This window comes from Eleutherodactylus coqui, chromosome 11 (genome assembly GCF_035609145.1).
Source record: "Eleutherodactylus coqui strain aEleCoq1 chromosome 11, aEleCoq1.hap1, whole genome shotgun sequence".
NCBI lineage: Eukaryota > Metazoa > Chordata > Amphibia > Anura > Eleutherodactylidae > Eleutherodactylus > Eleutherodactylus coqui.
Genome location: NC_089847.1, coordinates 118,875,512 through 118,889,140, shown reverse-complemented (window position 1 = coordinate 118,889,140; position 13,629 = coordinate 118,875,512). Strand labels below are relative to the sequence as shown.

Here is a 13,629-nt window from a genome sequence, read left to right as displayed (position 1 = left end):
TAGATCAGCTATTAGAATTCACCATCCAGCTGTCCGATGAAGAGGCGCTCAACCTCGAAACGTGTTACACTTGATTGTTATCAATAACGTTTTTATTACCTCTACCTCACTTCCAATTTCGGATTCCAGTTCCTCGCTATCAGGTTGTGCCAGAGCTCTAGTCTTTTCCACTATGTTTCTTCATACATATTGTTGCTACACTAGGGGGGCACGGCAGCACCTTTCTCTGCACCATCTACTCTAGATCTTTACACATGGTGCTCTGCCCATTTGCGTTGTTCTTCCACACCCCATAGAAACTGCAGAGGCACAAAATGGGTCACCAGTACAGCACTGTGTTACTGAACCCTCCACAATGTAAGATCTGATACTAATTTTTTTTTACTGTTGGATTCATATGGAATGACATTAGAGTTGGGTCCTTTAGACTTCTATTGGTGCTGTATTACTCCTCTGTGCAGCTCAGTGATTGTACTTCGCTATGATCTGGCATGAGGACACAAGCATGCACATGGAAATATCAATATAATTAATGACAATAACATCATCCCTGTTACTCCGCTCAAAACCAACACCAACAGAGCGTTTTTGAACCAAATCCCAGACCAAGTGTAAAGGCGCCAGAGAATCAATATCTCCCAAACAATAGTAAACCTAAAATATCATCCAGCTCGACCCACTCGGTCCAGTAAATAGTCATCCATGCGGTGTATTTCCAACTACAACAACCCAACTTGTATTATTTTATTGACCTTAAAATGTGTCTTATTTTTAACCAGAACCAACAGAAGTGAAGTTTGGAAAATAGGAGGAAAAAATAGCAGACAAATGTTTACTGGGTGTATTGGGTCACGCTGGAAGATATATAACCAGGCTTTGTCCCCCAGCATGGACAAATGTGGAAAGCTGGACAAGAAATTCAAGTTTTATATTTCAAGAAAGTAGGAATGTAGTGCCATCTAGTGTTGACAAATGGCAATAACTTATTAGGAATTATATTCCTCACTTCCTGATAAGTAGCTAGATTTAGGAGTCGGGGAAAGTGGAGTTATTTGGCACAGGATGAAATCTCACCTCAGTTGTGTTCTGTTCCCCAGGTCTCTGCTGCAGCAGTTGCAGAAGCTCCAGGCTTTAGTAACAGGAAAATTACCAAGACCCTGCAAACTTGCAGCAACCCAAACAGGGACTTGTCTTATGGTAGGTCTTATGATAAGATGACCTGTGTGATGGTGGAGCAGTATGGTGGCTGCTCCTTATCAGCTTTGGAGATCTCCTGTTGGAATGTACTGCTTATGTGTGATATTAATAGGCAGAAGAGCTGTTACTCTTGTCTGTGATATACTAAGGTCCGTGTACTTCATAATGAGTCTTCGGCTAATTTCTGGTACCGTATGCACATATATTATAACTATATCTACATTTACTAACATCTGTGCCTCGTTGTAAATAGTAATCTGAGGTTGTGTTTGTTCATGGTTCGCACTGGCTCTATATGGGTCATACTATTACTAACAGCCAGGAGATTATAGAACTGCAGTTTAGAAATGAAATTATGAACCTTACATATTCAGTCACTGAGAGTCATATCATCCCTACATATGACAATACTAACTCAATGAGCTTCCTCTGGGTTTTGTTCATCATTGACTAAATTTACTCCACGATATCAAGTGTCTGGATATTCCCAACAGTGAATGCGCCACTGAATGAATGTTCTCCAAGGTCCCTGCACCAGTGGCTGAATGCTCTCCAAAGTCTCTGTGCCTCTGACTGAATACTCTCCAGAGTTCTTGCACCACTGACTGAATGTTCTTCAAGGTCCCTGCATCACTAAATTAATTTTCTCCAAGGTCCCTGCACCACTGTCTAAATGCCCTCCAAGGTCCCTGTGCCACTGGCTGAATGCTCTCCCGAGTTCTTATACCACTGACTGAATGTTCTCTTGAGTGCCTGCACCACTGGCTGAATGTTCTCCAAGGTCCCTGCACCAGTGGCTGAATGTTCTCCAAGGTCCCTGCACCAGTGGCTGAACGTTCTCCAAGGTCCCTGCACCAGTGGCTGAACGGTCTCCAAGGTCCCTGCACCAGTGGCTGAACGGTCTCCAAGGTCCCTGCACCAGTGGCTGAACGTTCTCCAAGGTCCCTGCACCAGTGGCTGAACGTTCTCCAAGGTCCCTGCACCAGTGGCTGAACGTTCTCCAAGGTCCCTACGCCAGTGGCTGAACGTTCTCCAAGGTCCCTGCACCAGTGGCTGAACGTTCTCCAAGGTCCCTGCACCAGTGGATGAATGCTCTCCAAGGTCCCTGCACCAGTGGCTGAACGTTCTCCAAGGTCCCTGCACCAGTGGCTGAACGTTCTCCAAGATCCCTGCACCACTGGCTGAATGTTCTCCAAGATCCCTGCACCAGTGGCTGAATGCTCTCCAAGGTCTCTGCACCAGTGGCTGAATGCTCTCCCAGGTCCCTGCACCAGTGGCTGAATGCTCTCCAAGGTCCCTGCACCAGTGGCTGAACGTTCTCCAAGGTCCCTGCACCAGTGGCTGAATGCTCTCCAAGGTCCCTGCACCAGTGGCTGAACGTTCTCCAAGGTCCCTGCACCACTTTTTCTTCCGGTATTTTCAGCCGGATGTGTGATGGAACTTCCAGCTGGGAGTTCCGACACACATGTGGAAGCGCCCTTAATCTGTGAGCATAAAACTCTTTAGACGTCAACCACTCAGTCTAGACCGGGGGTGCACAATCCTTTTTGTTCAGAGCGCCATATTGTCAGATTGAACCAGTTGCAGTAAAATGTGAAGGAGTATTACCATCAGAGACCTTTGTGGGGTATCTTGCAGGACTCAGAACTGTTGATACAATGGGGTCCCATTCTTCCCCATTGGTAGTAGGCTCTCAGTCAGGGGTTGGGCCCATTCTGAGTTTTGCTTTGGGTCCCTATGATGTTTGTGTACGCTTCTGATCAAGTGCTAAAGACGGCTTCCATCTTTAATTCCCTGCTACTTTTCCCTTTGGAGGAGCCTTCTCCTGTGCTTTTTAGCTCAACAATTATAATACTGCCCCCTATGGGCCTGAATATGCATCTGCAGCCTTATATGAGAATCTTCATCTCTGACTTTAGTTGCTTTCATGCATGTGTATTAATGGACGCTTCTCCTGCTTTCCCTCTCTCTCCCTTCCTCGTTGGGATGATGTAACACATAATGGGTTGCGTTACCTCTAGACTAACAGACTATAACAAGTTTCCTGTTTGCACACTGTCTCTCTGACCTCTTTCTCCTCTCTGCAGGTTGTCGCACTGTGTTTTATGCTTGCCTTTGGCTCCATGATTCCATCCTTTCCAGAGTTCTCTTCGGGGTCTCAGACAGTGAAATCAGCCCCTCTTTTGGCACCTGACCTGTATACCCTCAGCCAGAGTAAGACACCTCAATGAGCAATGATCTTTAAAGGGAACGTGTCATCAGAAAATGACATATTATGATATATCACATTTTTTGTGTTAAACATATTTTTGTAGAATTTTTGGGGATTTTTTTACATTTTTGGTCACAATCTGCATTAAAAAAAAGCCCAAATGCTGCATTTTTTACACTGAGCACAGAGCCTAATAGTACTCTGATACTTCCTGATTGATGGCAATATCGCAACGTTTGATTTTCATGGTTTTTTAAATTAAAAATCGCATAACTTCTGTGAAATTGCGATCTTCACACACGTGAAAGAACTGCAAGTGTTTTCCAATAGACTTCAATGGGAAAAATTGCCCTCGCATTCACATCGCATGGCCTGCAAGTGCAAACCAATTTTTTTTTTTCCAAGGTCCCATAGGAAACAACAGGCGATTCCTCCTGCGGGAATGTCCAGTAATAGAACAGGCAGCAAATTTTTTTTTTGACCTGCAAGAAAATCGCATTGCATTGCTGAACATGTGATTTTTCTCGCAAATCTCATGTATTTTCAATAGGAAAAATTAAAACTCTAATCGTGCTCACATGTACATACTAGTGTGATGCAATTTTTTTTTCACCCCTTGTAAACAATCCAACGCTCAATCCAATGATCTTTTTGAACATGCCTTGTGGACGCAAAAAGTACAGTAAAATACAGTGATGCGCATGCTAAAAAGTAGAGTTGATTCCACAAAAACACTACGAGCTAGCATGCACAACTATGCATACGCTTGTGTGAAGCCAACCTAAATTAGAACTATGTAAGGGGGGGGAGTGTTTTAAACAAACCCCCTTGTCTATTTTCCTATTATATGTTCTAACTTGTGATTGTTCTCAGCAAGAGAAACCAAGTAATCTTGTAGATGTGATACCTTTTAATGGCTAACAAAAATACATGATGTTACAGCAAGCTTTCAAACCTCTCAGGGTCCTTCCTCAGGCGTAATCAAATAGATCCGAAGAGGCATGCATATATATAAAATTATGACAAGACACAGACATGGATATGATTAATTTGCATTTAAAAGGATACTACAAGAGGATGAGTAGAGAAATAAAAACATACTTAAATAGTCGACTGATAAAGATGTGAAGGTTTTGTGCTCCCTGAATTTGTGTTAATTAGTGTCTTTTTTTAATTAATAACAATTTATTTGGGGTGATACAATCCCTTTGAGCTGCCCTGTCCACAGGTAGCAGGGTATGGTGAAAGTCATGCTGATTTCAACTGTCACTTATACCAATTGGTGTAGGAGTTTTGTGAAACTTACTTTTGAAACTTTGTAGTCCATTGATGCTCATATACATTGCCCATCCAGACAATCACCGACGGGTCTCTTCACATCACTGTGCATATAGAGGGACCGCAGATTTTTTTCTAGGCATACAATCAGTATCCCTAAAAAATGGAACCCCCCGGCCCCCAGGCTTGGAATAGCTGATCAGTGAGAACAATAGATCTGAACAGCCAATAGACTGAAGCATTTGGGTCTCCGAACTTATAAATCACCTTCTACTTTTCCATCACAAACCTAAAATTATTTTGTCAGAGCTTGAAATCTCATCGCTGAATCGGGTTGAACAGCGTGCTAATTAAATGACTGTCCATTCGACAGACACCTGATCAAACCTCTTCACAACCCATCAGTCCTTGAGGAGCAGAGATTAGCTCCTCTATGACACTTAACCCCCAACAGTCACACTAACATTGGAAAATACCATCCAGAAATTGAACTTTTTTATTGTAGATTTTGAATTTATGTCTCATATAAATATATTCGGCATTATATTTTCTTAATTTTTAACCCCTTAGTGACATAACTAATTTTAGCCTTAAGAGCTTATTCACACGTCTGTATATTGGCCGATATACGGTGTCCCTTTCTGCAGGGGGAGGAGGCGGGCCTGGAGCAGTGCACTGAGCTCCCGCCCCCTCTCCATTGTTTACAATGGGTGGGACAGGGGTGGAGCTAAGTTCCGCCCCACCCCCTCCCATTGCAAATAGTGGCGACGGGCGAAGAGAGGGGGCAGGAGCTCAGTGCACTGCTCCTGGCCCGCCTCCTCCCCCTGCAGAAAGGGACACCGTATATCGGCCGGGCGTGAAAACCCGGCCAATATACGGACGTGTGAATAAGCCCTTAGAACTAGTAAGTTGTTTCTGCTTTTGTGTGATAACTTTTTTAGTTTTTCATCAGTGTGGCTGTGGGACGCCTTGTACCTTGAGGCACGTCTTCTAGTTTTGATAAGAACCAATTTTGGGTATATATAATGTATTGAATAACTTTTTTACTGGATGGCAATGGAAAAAAAGCAATTTCACTCATGTTTTGGGGGATTTATTTTTACAGCATTCACCCTGTGGTACAAATATTACGTTAACTTTATTCTACGCACCATTACGATTACAACACCGAATTTATAGAGGTTTTATAATGTTTTACTAGTTTACCTTCAGATTTATTTTTTTTGAGTGTCACATTTAGTTTTCCATCGACAGCTGTAGGAGGGCTTGTTTTTTTACGGGACAACTTGCAGTTTCTCTTCATATCATTAATTGTTTTTATTTCTGTTTTTGGGAAGCGAGATGAAATATTTCTTCTTTAAGATTTAATCTGTTTAACGGAATTTACTGGGTTGGATGACTAGTGCCATATTTTATAGTACGGGCTCTTATAGATGTGGTGATACCAATTATATGTGATTTTATTTTTTTAATATTTAAAGAATTGTGTAAGTAGTAAAACACTATTTTTTTCTTTTTGACTTTTTCTGTAAAACCGATTAGATGCCCCAGTCAGCAATGGCTGAAAAACACTGAAAAATGGCCACACCTAACTGACACAAAAGTACAATAGCAAATACATACACCAGTTCCCAGTAGCATGCAGGAGGAAAATGCTTTATGTGGAAAGTGAGAGCGCTTTCACACGGGACGAAGTATTCCACAATAACATTGGTGAATACACCCTCCTGCGAAATATTCTTGTGATTTTTTTCACGCACATGAACATCGCAAGTACACTGATGCGAAAACACATTGTGTTCGCATCGTATCCAGAAGTGCAATTTTACAAGCGCGATATCAGTCTGAGTTTCTTGGATCGATATAGCTCTTACGCCCATGTGAATGCACCCTTACAGAGTTGAGAAATACTAATGAAGTACCCATGATGTCTGCTTAGTATTAAACTTGCACACAAATAAAGTTTGTATAAGGTTCCTGCACCACAAGTACAGGTAGTATACCGTGCAGACCTACAGCACCATTGTGGCATCTGCGGTAAAAGCATGAAGAAGAGTGATTAGATGAACAAGCGCTCATCTTTTTGCACTCTTATTCTGCAGAAAAAGAACCCCATATTGGACAATCAGAGAGAAAATATGTTCTTATCCATAATGGGGGGAGGGAGTGAAAACATGAACAAAAGTCCATGATGTCCTTGCCTCAGGACAGAAGAAAAGGCAGAAGAATCACAGAATGGTATCTGCTGCCCTGCCTACATGTCACTTCCCCCCTCCCCTCCTCTGCAACACAGGCTTAAAGGGGTTCTCTCATTAAAAAAAAAATAATCAATACTTACCTATTGCTCCCCCGTCAGTCTTCTTACAGGATCTTCTTCTTGACGATCTTCTCTTGGGTCCTGCAGTCCATCTCACTGCAAGCCGGACGATTCTTTCTCTTCCAGTGACAAAGCATCCTTTCTGAACACTTGCGGCGAGACAGTATGCATGTGCAGTCTCAGTGATCGCTTGGCATTCCATGCTAGGCAGTGTATGCTACATCACTAGTGGTTTTTAACCCTTCCTGCCTTCTGCTCCCCCCGAGTACACAGTGCTCAATGAGCACTGTGTACTAAAAGTGAAAGTAACATGTAACTTTCACATTGCGAGCCTGGGGGGTCATGTGACTGCCTGGGTTCCCTGCTACAGCAGAGCTGGAGGGTCATACTAGACCCTGGATAGCTCTGCCAGTGACTAATGTCACTGTAGGGGCTGTTTTCCCCTGTAACTGGGGCTCCTATGGATGCCCCAGCTACAGTGGGAAAGTGTCAAATAAAAAAAAAAAGAATGTCCCCCAGAGGTCTTATATAATGTCATGGGGGACATAGATAGTAAAAAACACAATTACATACATCAGTAAAACAAAATAACAGAATAAAACAACAATGCATACAAAAGAAAGAGAATAACACAAAGCAGACGCCAACAAAAACCGTCGCCGTATGCGCCCTGTAAACCAAAACCATACATACAATATATCAAAACATCCAAAATAAATAGAGGAAACCGTCCCCATACTTTATTTTAGCATAAATATACTAAATTTAAAAAAAATAACTATAAATGTTAAAAAAAATCATTTTTTTAGCAATTTACTCCCAATAAAACTGAAAAACAGAAAAAAAAGTCAGTAAAAAAAGATATTAAAAATATAGCCCTATATGTCACGGGAAAAAAAAACGCAGCAAAAATAATTTTGATAGCTAAAGGAAAAAAAAATAGGGCAGTAAAACCGCCACATGGGTAAAATCCTTAAAAGGTGTCTGATCCTTAAAGGGGTTGTCCCGCGCCAAAACGGGTTTGTTTTTTTTTCAATAGCCCCCCTGTTCGGCGTGAGACAAACCCGATGCAGGGGTAAAAAAAAAAAAACCTCCAGTACTTACCCGAATCCCCGCGCTCCCGCGACTTCTTACTTACCTTAGTAAGATGGCCGCCGGGATCTTCACCCACGATGCACCGCGGGTCTTCTCCCATGGTGCACCGTGGGCTCTGTGCGCTCCATTGCCGATTCCAGCCTCCTGATTGGCTGGAATCGGCACACGTGACGGGGTGGAGCTACAAGGAGCAGCTCTCCGGCACGAGCGGCCCCATTCGGAAGGGAGAAGACCGGACTGCGCAAGCGCGTCTAATCGGGCGATTAGACGCTGAAATTAGACGGCACCATGGAGACGGGGACGCTAGCAACGGAACAGGTAAGTGAATAACTTCTGTATGGCTCATATTTAATGCACAATGTACATTACAAAGTGCATTAATATGGCCATACAGAAGTGTATAACCCCACTTGCTTTCGCGGGACAACCCCTTTAAGGTACAAAACAGCCTGGTCCTTAAGGAGTTAAATGAGAACAGTAAATTCAGCATTCACACTCTCAATTCAAATGGCTGTAGAGCCGATTTTATTGAGGCTTTGCAATAAGACCAAAGACATGTCTGTAACCTTGATAAAACCGGAGCTACAAACGTTAGAAGTAGAGCGAGCGCTGTTCATCCAAAACTGCAATGTGGTTTTCCTGTAGAATGAATGGAGGGTAATCAGTAGAGAGGTTAAGGGGGGTCAGGTTTCAGCAAATAAAGGTTATTCTTTGTATAATGAAAAGTCTTACAATTTTTCTAATATACTTTCTGCACCAATCTCTTGTGGTTTTCAAGGTCTCTGTTTGCTGTCATTTAATAGGAACCTTCATTATTTACTTCCAGTAGATAAAAATGTGTCCTGGAAAGAATGTAAAGAAAGATTCCACTCTCCAGTGTAGACGGCTGAACATGAAAGTTGTCTGCTTTATAGAAAACCCATTTTCAAATACACTACTGGGACATTCTGAATTAATAGAGGGGTAACCTTCACCTATGAGCTGGAGCAAGCAGAGTCTGCAAAATACATACCTGTCTCTGGAAGACCTGACATATTAGTGCATTACATGAAGTACCCATTGATTTCAATAGGAACTGTGTAATGCTTAATTTCCCCTGTGGTGGCGCTGCAGGAGAATTGAACACTTGTGACTGGGTTCTCCAACAGGTTACAGCTAATCACTGGAGGTCCCACCAGCAGAAAACTCTTTGATCAACTTATTGATGGGGATCATTTCTAGCAGAAACAGATTTTTCAAAGTGGAGAACCTCCATAACTGTAACGGCACAGATTAAACAAAAGATGACACAACTGGACTTCACAAATAGCATTTGTATTTCCCAGTTACTAACAGTGTCTCTGAGTAGTCAGATGCTCCTAGAACTTACAGTATGGCCAAGCTAGTAGGTAACAAAGATGCAAATATTGGTACTTGCCAACAAATGGCATGGTACTTGCCAACAGAATGGTGATGGTAATCAGAGGATAGCAAAAACAGATGATGGTGATGGTAGTCAGATAATGGAGAAGATGGGTGATGGTGAACAGTTGATGAAATGACCCTAAAGCAAGCTTTCCCTAAGTTCTTCTAATCTATCCCTGATGCTGACCCTAACACCAGATATCACTGTCCCTGAGTATCCATAAAACAATCCCTAATGGAATGTCTATCTGAAACACTGACCATGACAACAACAGGGTACCAAGACCCAGAGACAAGAAAATCAAACTGAGAACAGAACTGAAAAGCAAGACAAGACAGATACAAACAAGGAACAGACTAGAAATAACCACAGAAACAAAACTACATTGACAAGTAACAAAGCTAGAGTAGGAACAAGATACTAGAAGGATAAAAGAAACAGTGGATTAAAATGCATGTAGCTTACACTATAACCAGCAGCACACTGCAGAAGCCTGGAATATTTAAAGAGAGGCTGGCCAATCAGGAACTCTTCTTCAACTGAAGCTGGGCTGCAGCAACGTGGTCTGCTGGCTCACTCTAATGGCATAGCAATTACCCCAACAGTAAACTAGTACATAGGAGATGATGATACAGCATGGCACTAAAATAGTGTGTGTGAGCAGATGTATCAAGTTGCTGTTAGCGCTGATATCCTCTGTGTACTTGCATGGGTCCTACATCACATCACCCACATCAGCGCCAGACCATGTGATGTGCCTACATTGTTTTACTTATAGACTGGCTGAGCTGTCATTTGTCTCGGTCAGCCTATCAGTGTCTCTTTTTAGAGTATTTATTCCAGAGAACGCCGGTTATACTGTTCTATATAGAACCTTAGTAGGTATTTGGTGGTTCTGTACTTATACTGTGGAATTGGTTTTCTGTGTATGACTTTTGAAGTTCTTACTTTGACTTTTGGCCTTCCCCTTTGGTACTAACTATACTCTCCTTTGGACGCTAACCTAGGGCTTGTTTTTTGTTTTTTTTTATAACTCCTTTGTACTTTCCTTTTCACATTGGGATTTTGGTCTGTTTCTGCTCATTTCTTCTATAGTCCTTCTTTCCCGTTTAACATCCAAGGATTTAAAGGAATCTAGCCAAGTTTCTATTGTGGGGTCGCCCTTTTCAGGGTGGGTGCTCCACTTCCCTTTCTAGTCCTGTTAGGGCGGATCCAGGGAAAGGTCCCAGACTCCCCTACAGTACCTTATTCTGTCTCTGGTACTGTCTAGTAGATCTAGTACCTTTCATGTCTTGTGTTCTTACATGTCATTCAGTCAGACCATTGTTCTATTACTTCGAGTATATGGACATGACGCAAAGGTTGTGGACCACAATTCTTATACATGAACATGTACGTTTAACCCCTTAACGAGTTGGAAAATTATCAAATCTGGCTGAAATTCTTTTTTTCACTGGCGTTATCCGTGTGTGTGTTGTGTAGCAGATACCATCACTTGGGAAAAATACCTTTAAAACTAAAAAGAGCATTTTTGATTAGTACTTAAAACCATATACTGTAGATGTCTCATACTTTGACTACAGTGAATCAGATTGACAGTGATGTACGGTACCCTAAAGATTTGACTGTTTAGTTTCCAACACAACGCTAACATGAGAGCAGCTTTCCAGGTTGTTTGATATAATCTACAGGACGTAATACTGTAATGTTAAAATGTCAAGTAAAGGAATACAACGATTTTTGGATCATTTTTGTTAATTAAGTGTAGAACGTAGATAAGAGAACTTATTGTAATGTACATTTTCTTTTTCAGTCCGCTCCCGAAGCCTCTTGTCCTACGATGAAGGAGCTGGAGTTTCAGCAGAGGATCCCACCACAGGTTTGGGAGACCACAGAAAATGGACCTCTGACGCAGCATCTCTCAGCGAGCATCTCGAAAACACGGCTTACGAAAGGGACATGTACTTTGGACAAACAGATCGGAAGAACCAGACACATGGAAGAGTCACACGCCAGGAAGAGGGGTGAGCATTCACATTGGTCTTTATGCCTATCTTGGATCAGGTACCTTAGAATATATTTTGCTTTATTACAAATTGTTGCACAGGAATATCGGCCCCTGCGGACAAGAAACTTCTTGAAGTTGTCACAAATTAGATGGTGATACTGACATGCTCTGACCAGCTGATAGAAAGGGGTCATCGATTCATGCTGCTTGTACCAAATTCTGACCTCCCATCAGCACGGTGCAACGGAAATATGGATTCATTTTAGCTGACAATGTTTTTTCCACAGTGATACAATCTTTGCACTGTTTTGTCCAACGGAGTCTTGCCTTTCTGTACCTCTTAGACACAATGGCTCTGGACCTGCTTGTCTTCTGTTATAGCCCATGTGCGATAGGGAACGGCAAGTTGTATGTTCAGACATGTTATTGGAGCCCCAGTGTTGTATTCGGCTGCTCATGACTGTGCGCCACCAGATTCCTGACATCCTCCTCTGACCCCTATTGCCAATGAATTCTTATGTCCACAGCTTTCCCTTTTATTGGATGTTTTTCCTTGATCATGCCATTTTCAGTACACTCTCTACAACTTTACATGAGAAAACCCCATAAGGCTGGCAGTAACATCCCGGCCCCGGCTAGTCTAGCACCAATGACCAAAACTCGTTGGAATCACTCAGATCGCTGGATTTTCCCATTTAATGTGGATTCACACTGAAACTGATCCACGGAAAACTTGTCATCAACGTGATTGTATGTTGCAGCCCGGGGGTCACACGTCCAATTACCATACAGGGAATCTCCAATTGTGACAATGCCGGGGAGGTGGGGGGGGGGGCTCTGATAAAAGAGCCAGTCAGTTCATTAGCTCTGTGCAATATGAAAAGAATATTGTATGACTCCTGGAAACTATAAGCAGGCAGGCTAACTGACTGATCTTAATAATATTTTTTGATAAAATGTATCCTATTTTTGAACTACTTTTCCCAACATCCAGGAATTGTTGTTGCAGTTTTTAACAGAGCGTTCCGGAAATTGTAGCTCCATAACTAATGTGCAACTAAGCTTCAGGCTGCGTTATGTAAATGTGTGACAACATGTCCGATGCGATAAATTCACAACTGACTGTGACCTTTTCTCCTTCGCAGGGGCAGAGGTTCTGAGTTCTTGTAGAGTTGGTGGCAAAGGGAGAAGGATTGAAAGCTGAGCACTATATGTGGGTGGAGCAGGAGGGTTAACAACAAAAAAAAAGCAAAAACAAGACGCTGGCCATTCTGGAATCAGAGACTAAAACACTACGGTGATCCCAGCACAGAATCTCAAACCCCCAACAGATTTCGGCCTGCAGCACCATGGCATCAACATAATGTGTGCAGAGACTTTGTCAACATAGAGCTGACACAACTGCCCTTTTTGTGCCCGAGGCAACGAGTGTGGAGGGAGACACCGACTGCGGCTTCTTCTACACACCAAAGGAGTAGCTGAAAGCGCAGTCTTCCATCTTGCACAATAAGGAACCCAATTCCTAGTTAAGACTTTATGGAAAGCAAGTCCTCTTCTTACAGTCAATAATCCCCATTTGTTGCCAGGAAATGACTTTTTTAGCTGCCTTGCTCTGCCCATAATCTCACCAGCCTGGACCCCCTCTCCCTGGCTCTCTCCCTTGTACAGGACACACCTGGATTTCTGGAGAAGATTTGATAGTTAACGCAAGCTTTGTCTGCTCGGATACCGATTTATATGCTTCTTCTTCTCATCTCCGCTCTCTGCCTGCTTCAGTCAAGCAAAATAATTAAAAAAAACCAATAGCATCAGCAGTTCGCGTCTCCGGTGTGAATCACTGAACGGGGAGGGGGGGACACAAAACGGGTCAAAGCTGGAGAGGGATGGTTGCAGGGAAATAAGGCCAAAAGGGAGATAAAAATCCCAAGAACACAGATGTTGCATAATGCATGGAGGTGTGTGTGTGCAATCAGGTGCATGCTTAGCTGAGCAGCAAGGGGTTAACTAGTCAGCTGCAGATGTTTGCAGACATGGAAAAGTCAGTGAGCAGTGACTCCAGTAATCCCTAATCATCCTTCCTGCCGCTGACAGATCACATTCACCTAATGAGATCAAAC

The 13,629-nt window shown here is 42.7% G+C and overlaps 1 protein-coding gene across 2 annotated transcripts in view; it reads left to right on the top strand.

Annotated features, from left to right (window-relative positions):
- Positions 1–13,323, top strand: part of CREB3L1 (cAMP responsive element binding protein 3 like 1) — an 88,085-nt gene extending 74,762 nt beyond the window's left edge. Inside the window, exons 9-12 of one of the 2 annotated variants that reach the window (XM_066583404.1) lie at positions 1,098–1,197; positions 3,285–3,411; positions 11,318–11,528; positions 12,658–13,323. In XM_066583404.1, coding sequence (XP_066439501.1) covers positions 1,098–1,197; positions 3,285–3,411; positions 11,318–11,528; positions 12,658–12,682 — 463 coding nt within the window. In that variant the 3' untranslated portion in view covers positions 12,683–13,323. The remainder of the gene's footprint in view (positions 1–1,097; positions 1,198–3,284; positions 3,412–11,317; positions 11,529–12,657) is intronic. The other variant, XM_066583405.1, reaches the window with a different exon arrangement.
- The last annotated feature ends 306 nt before the right edge of the window (positions 13,324–13,629 follow it).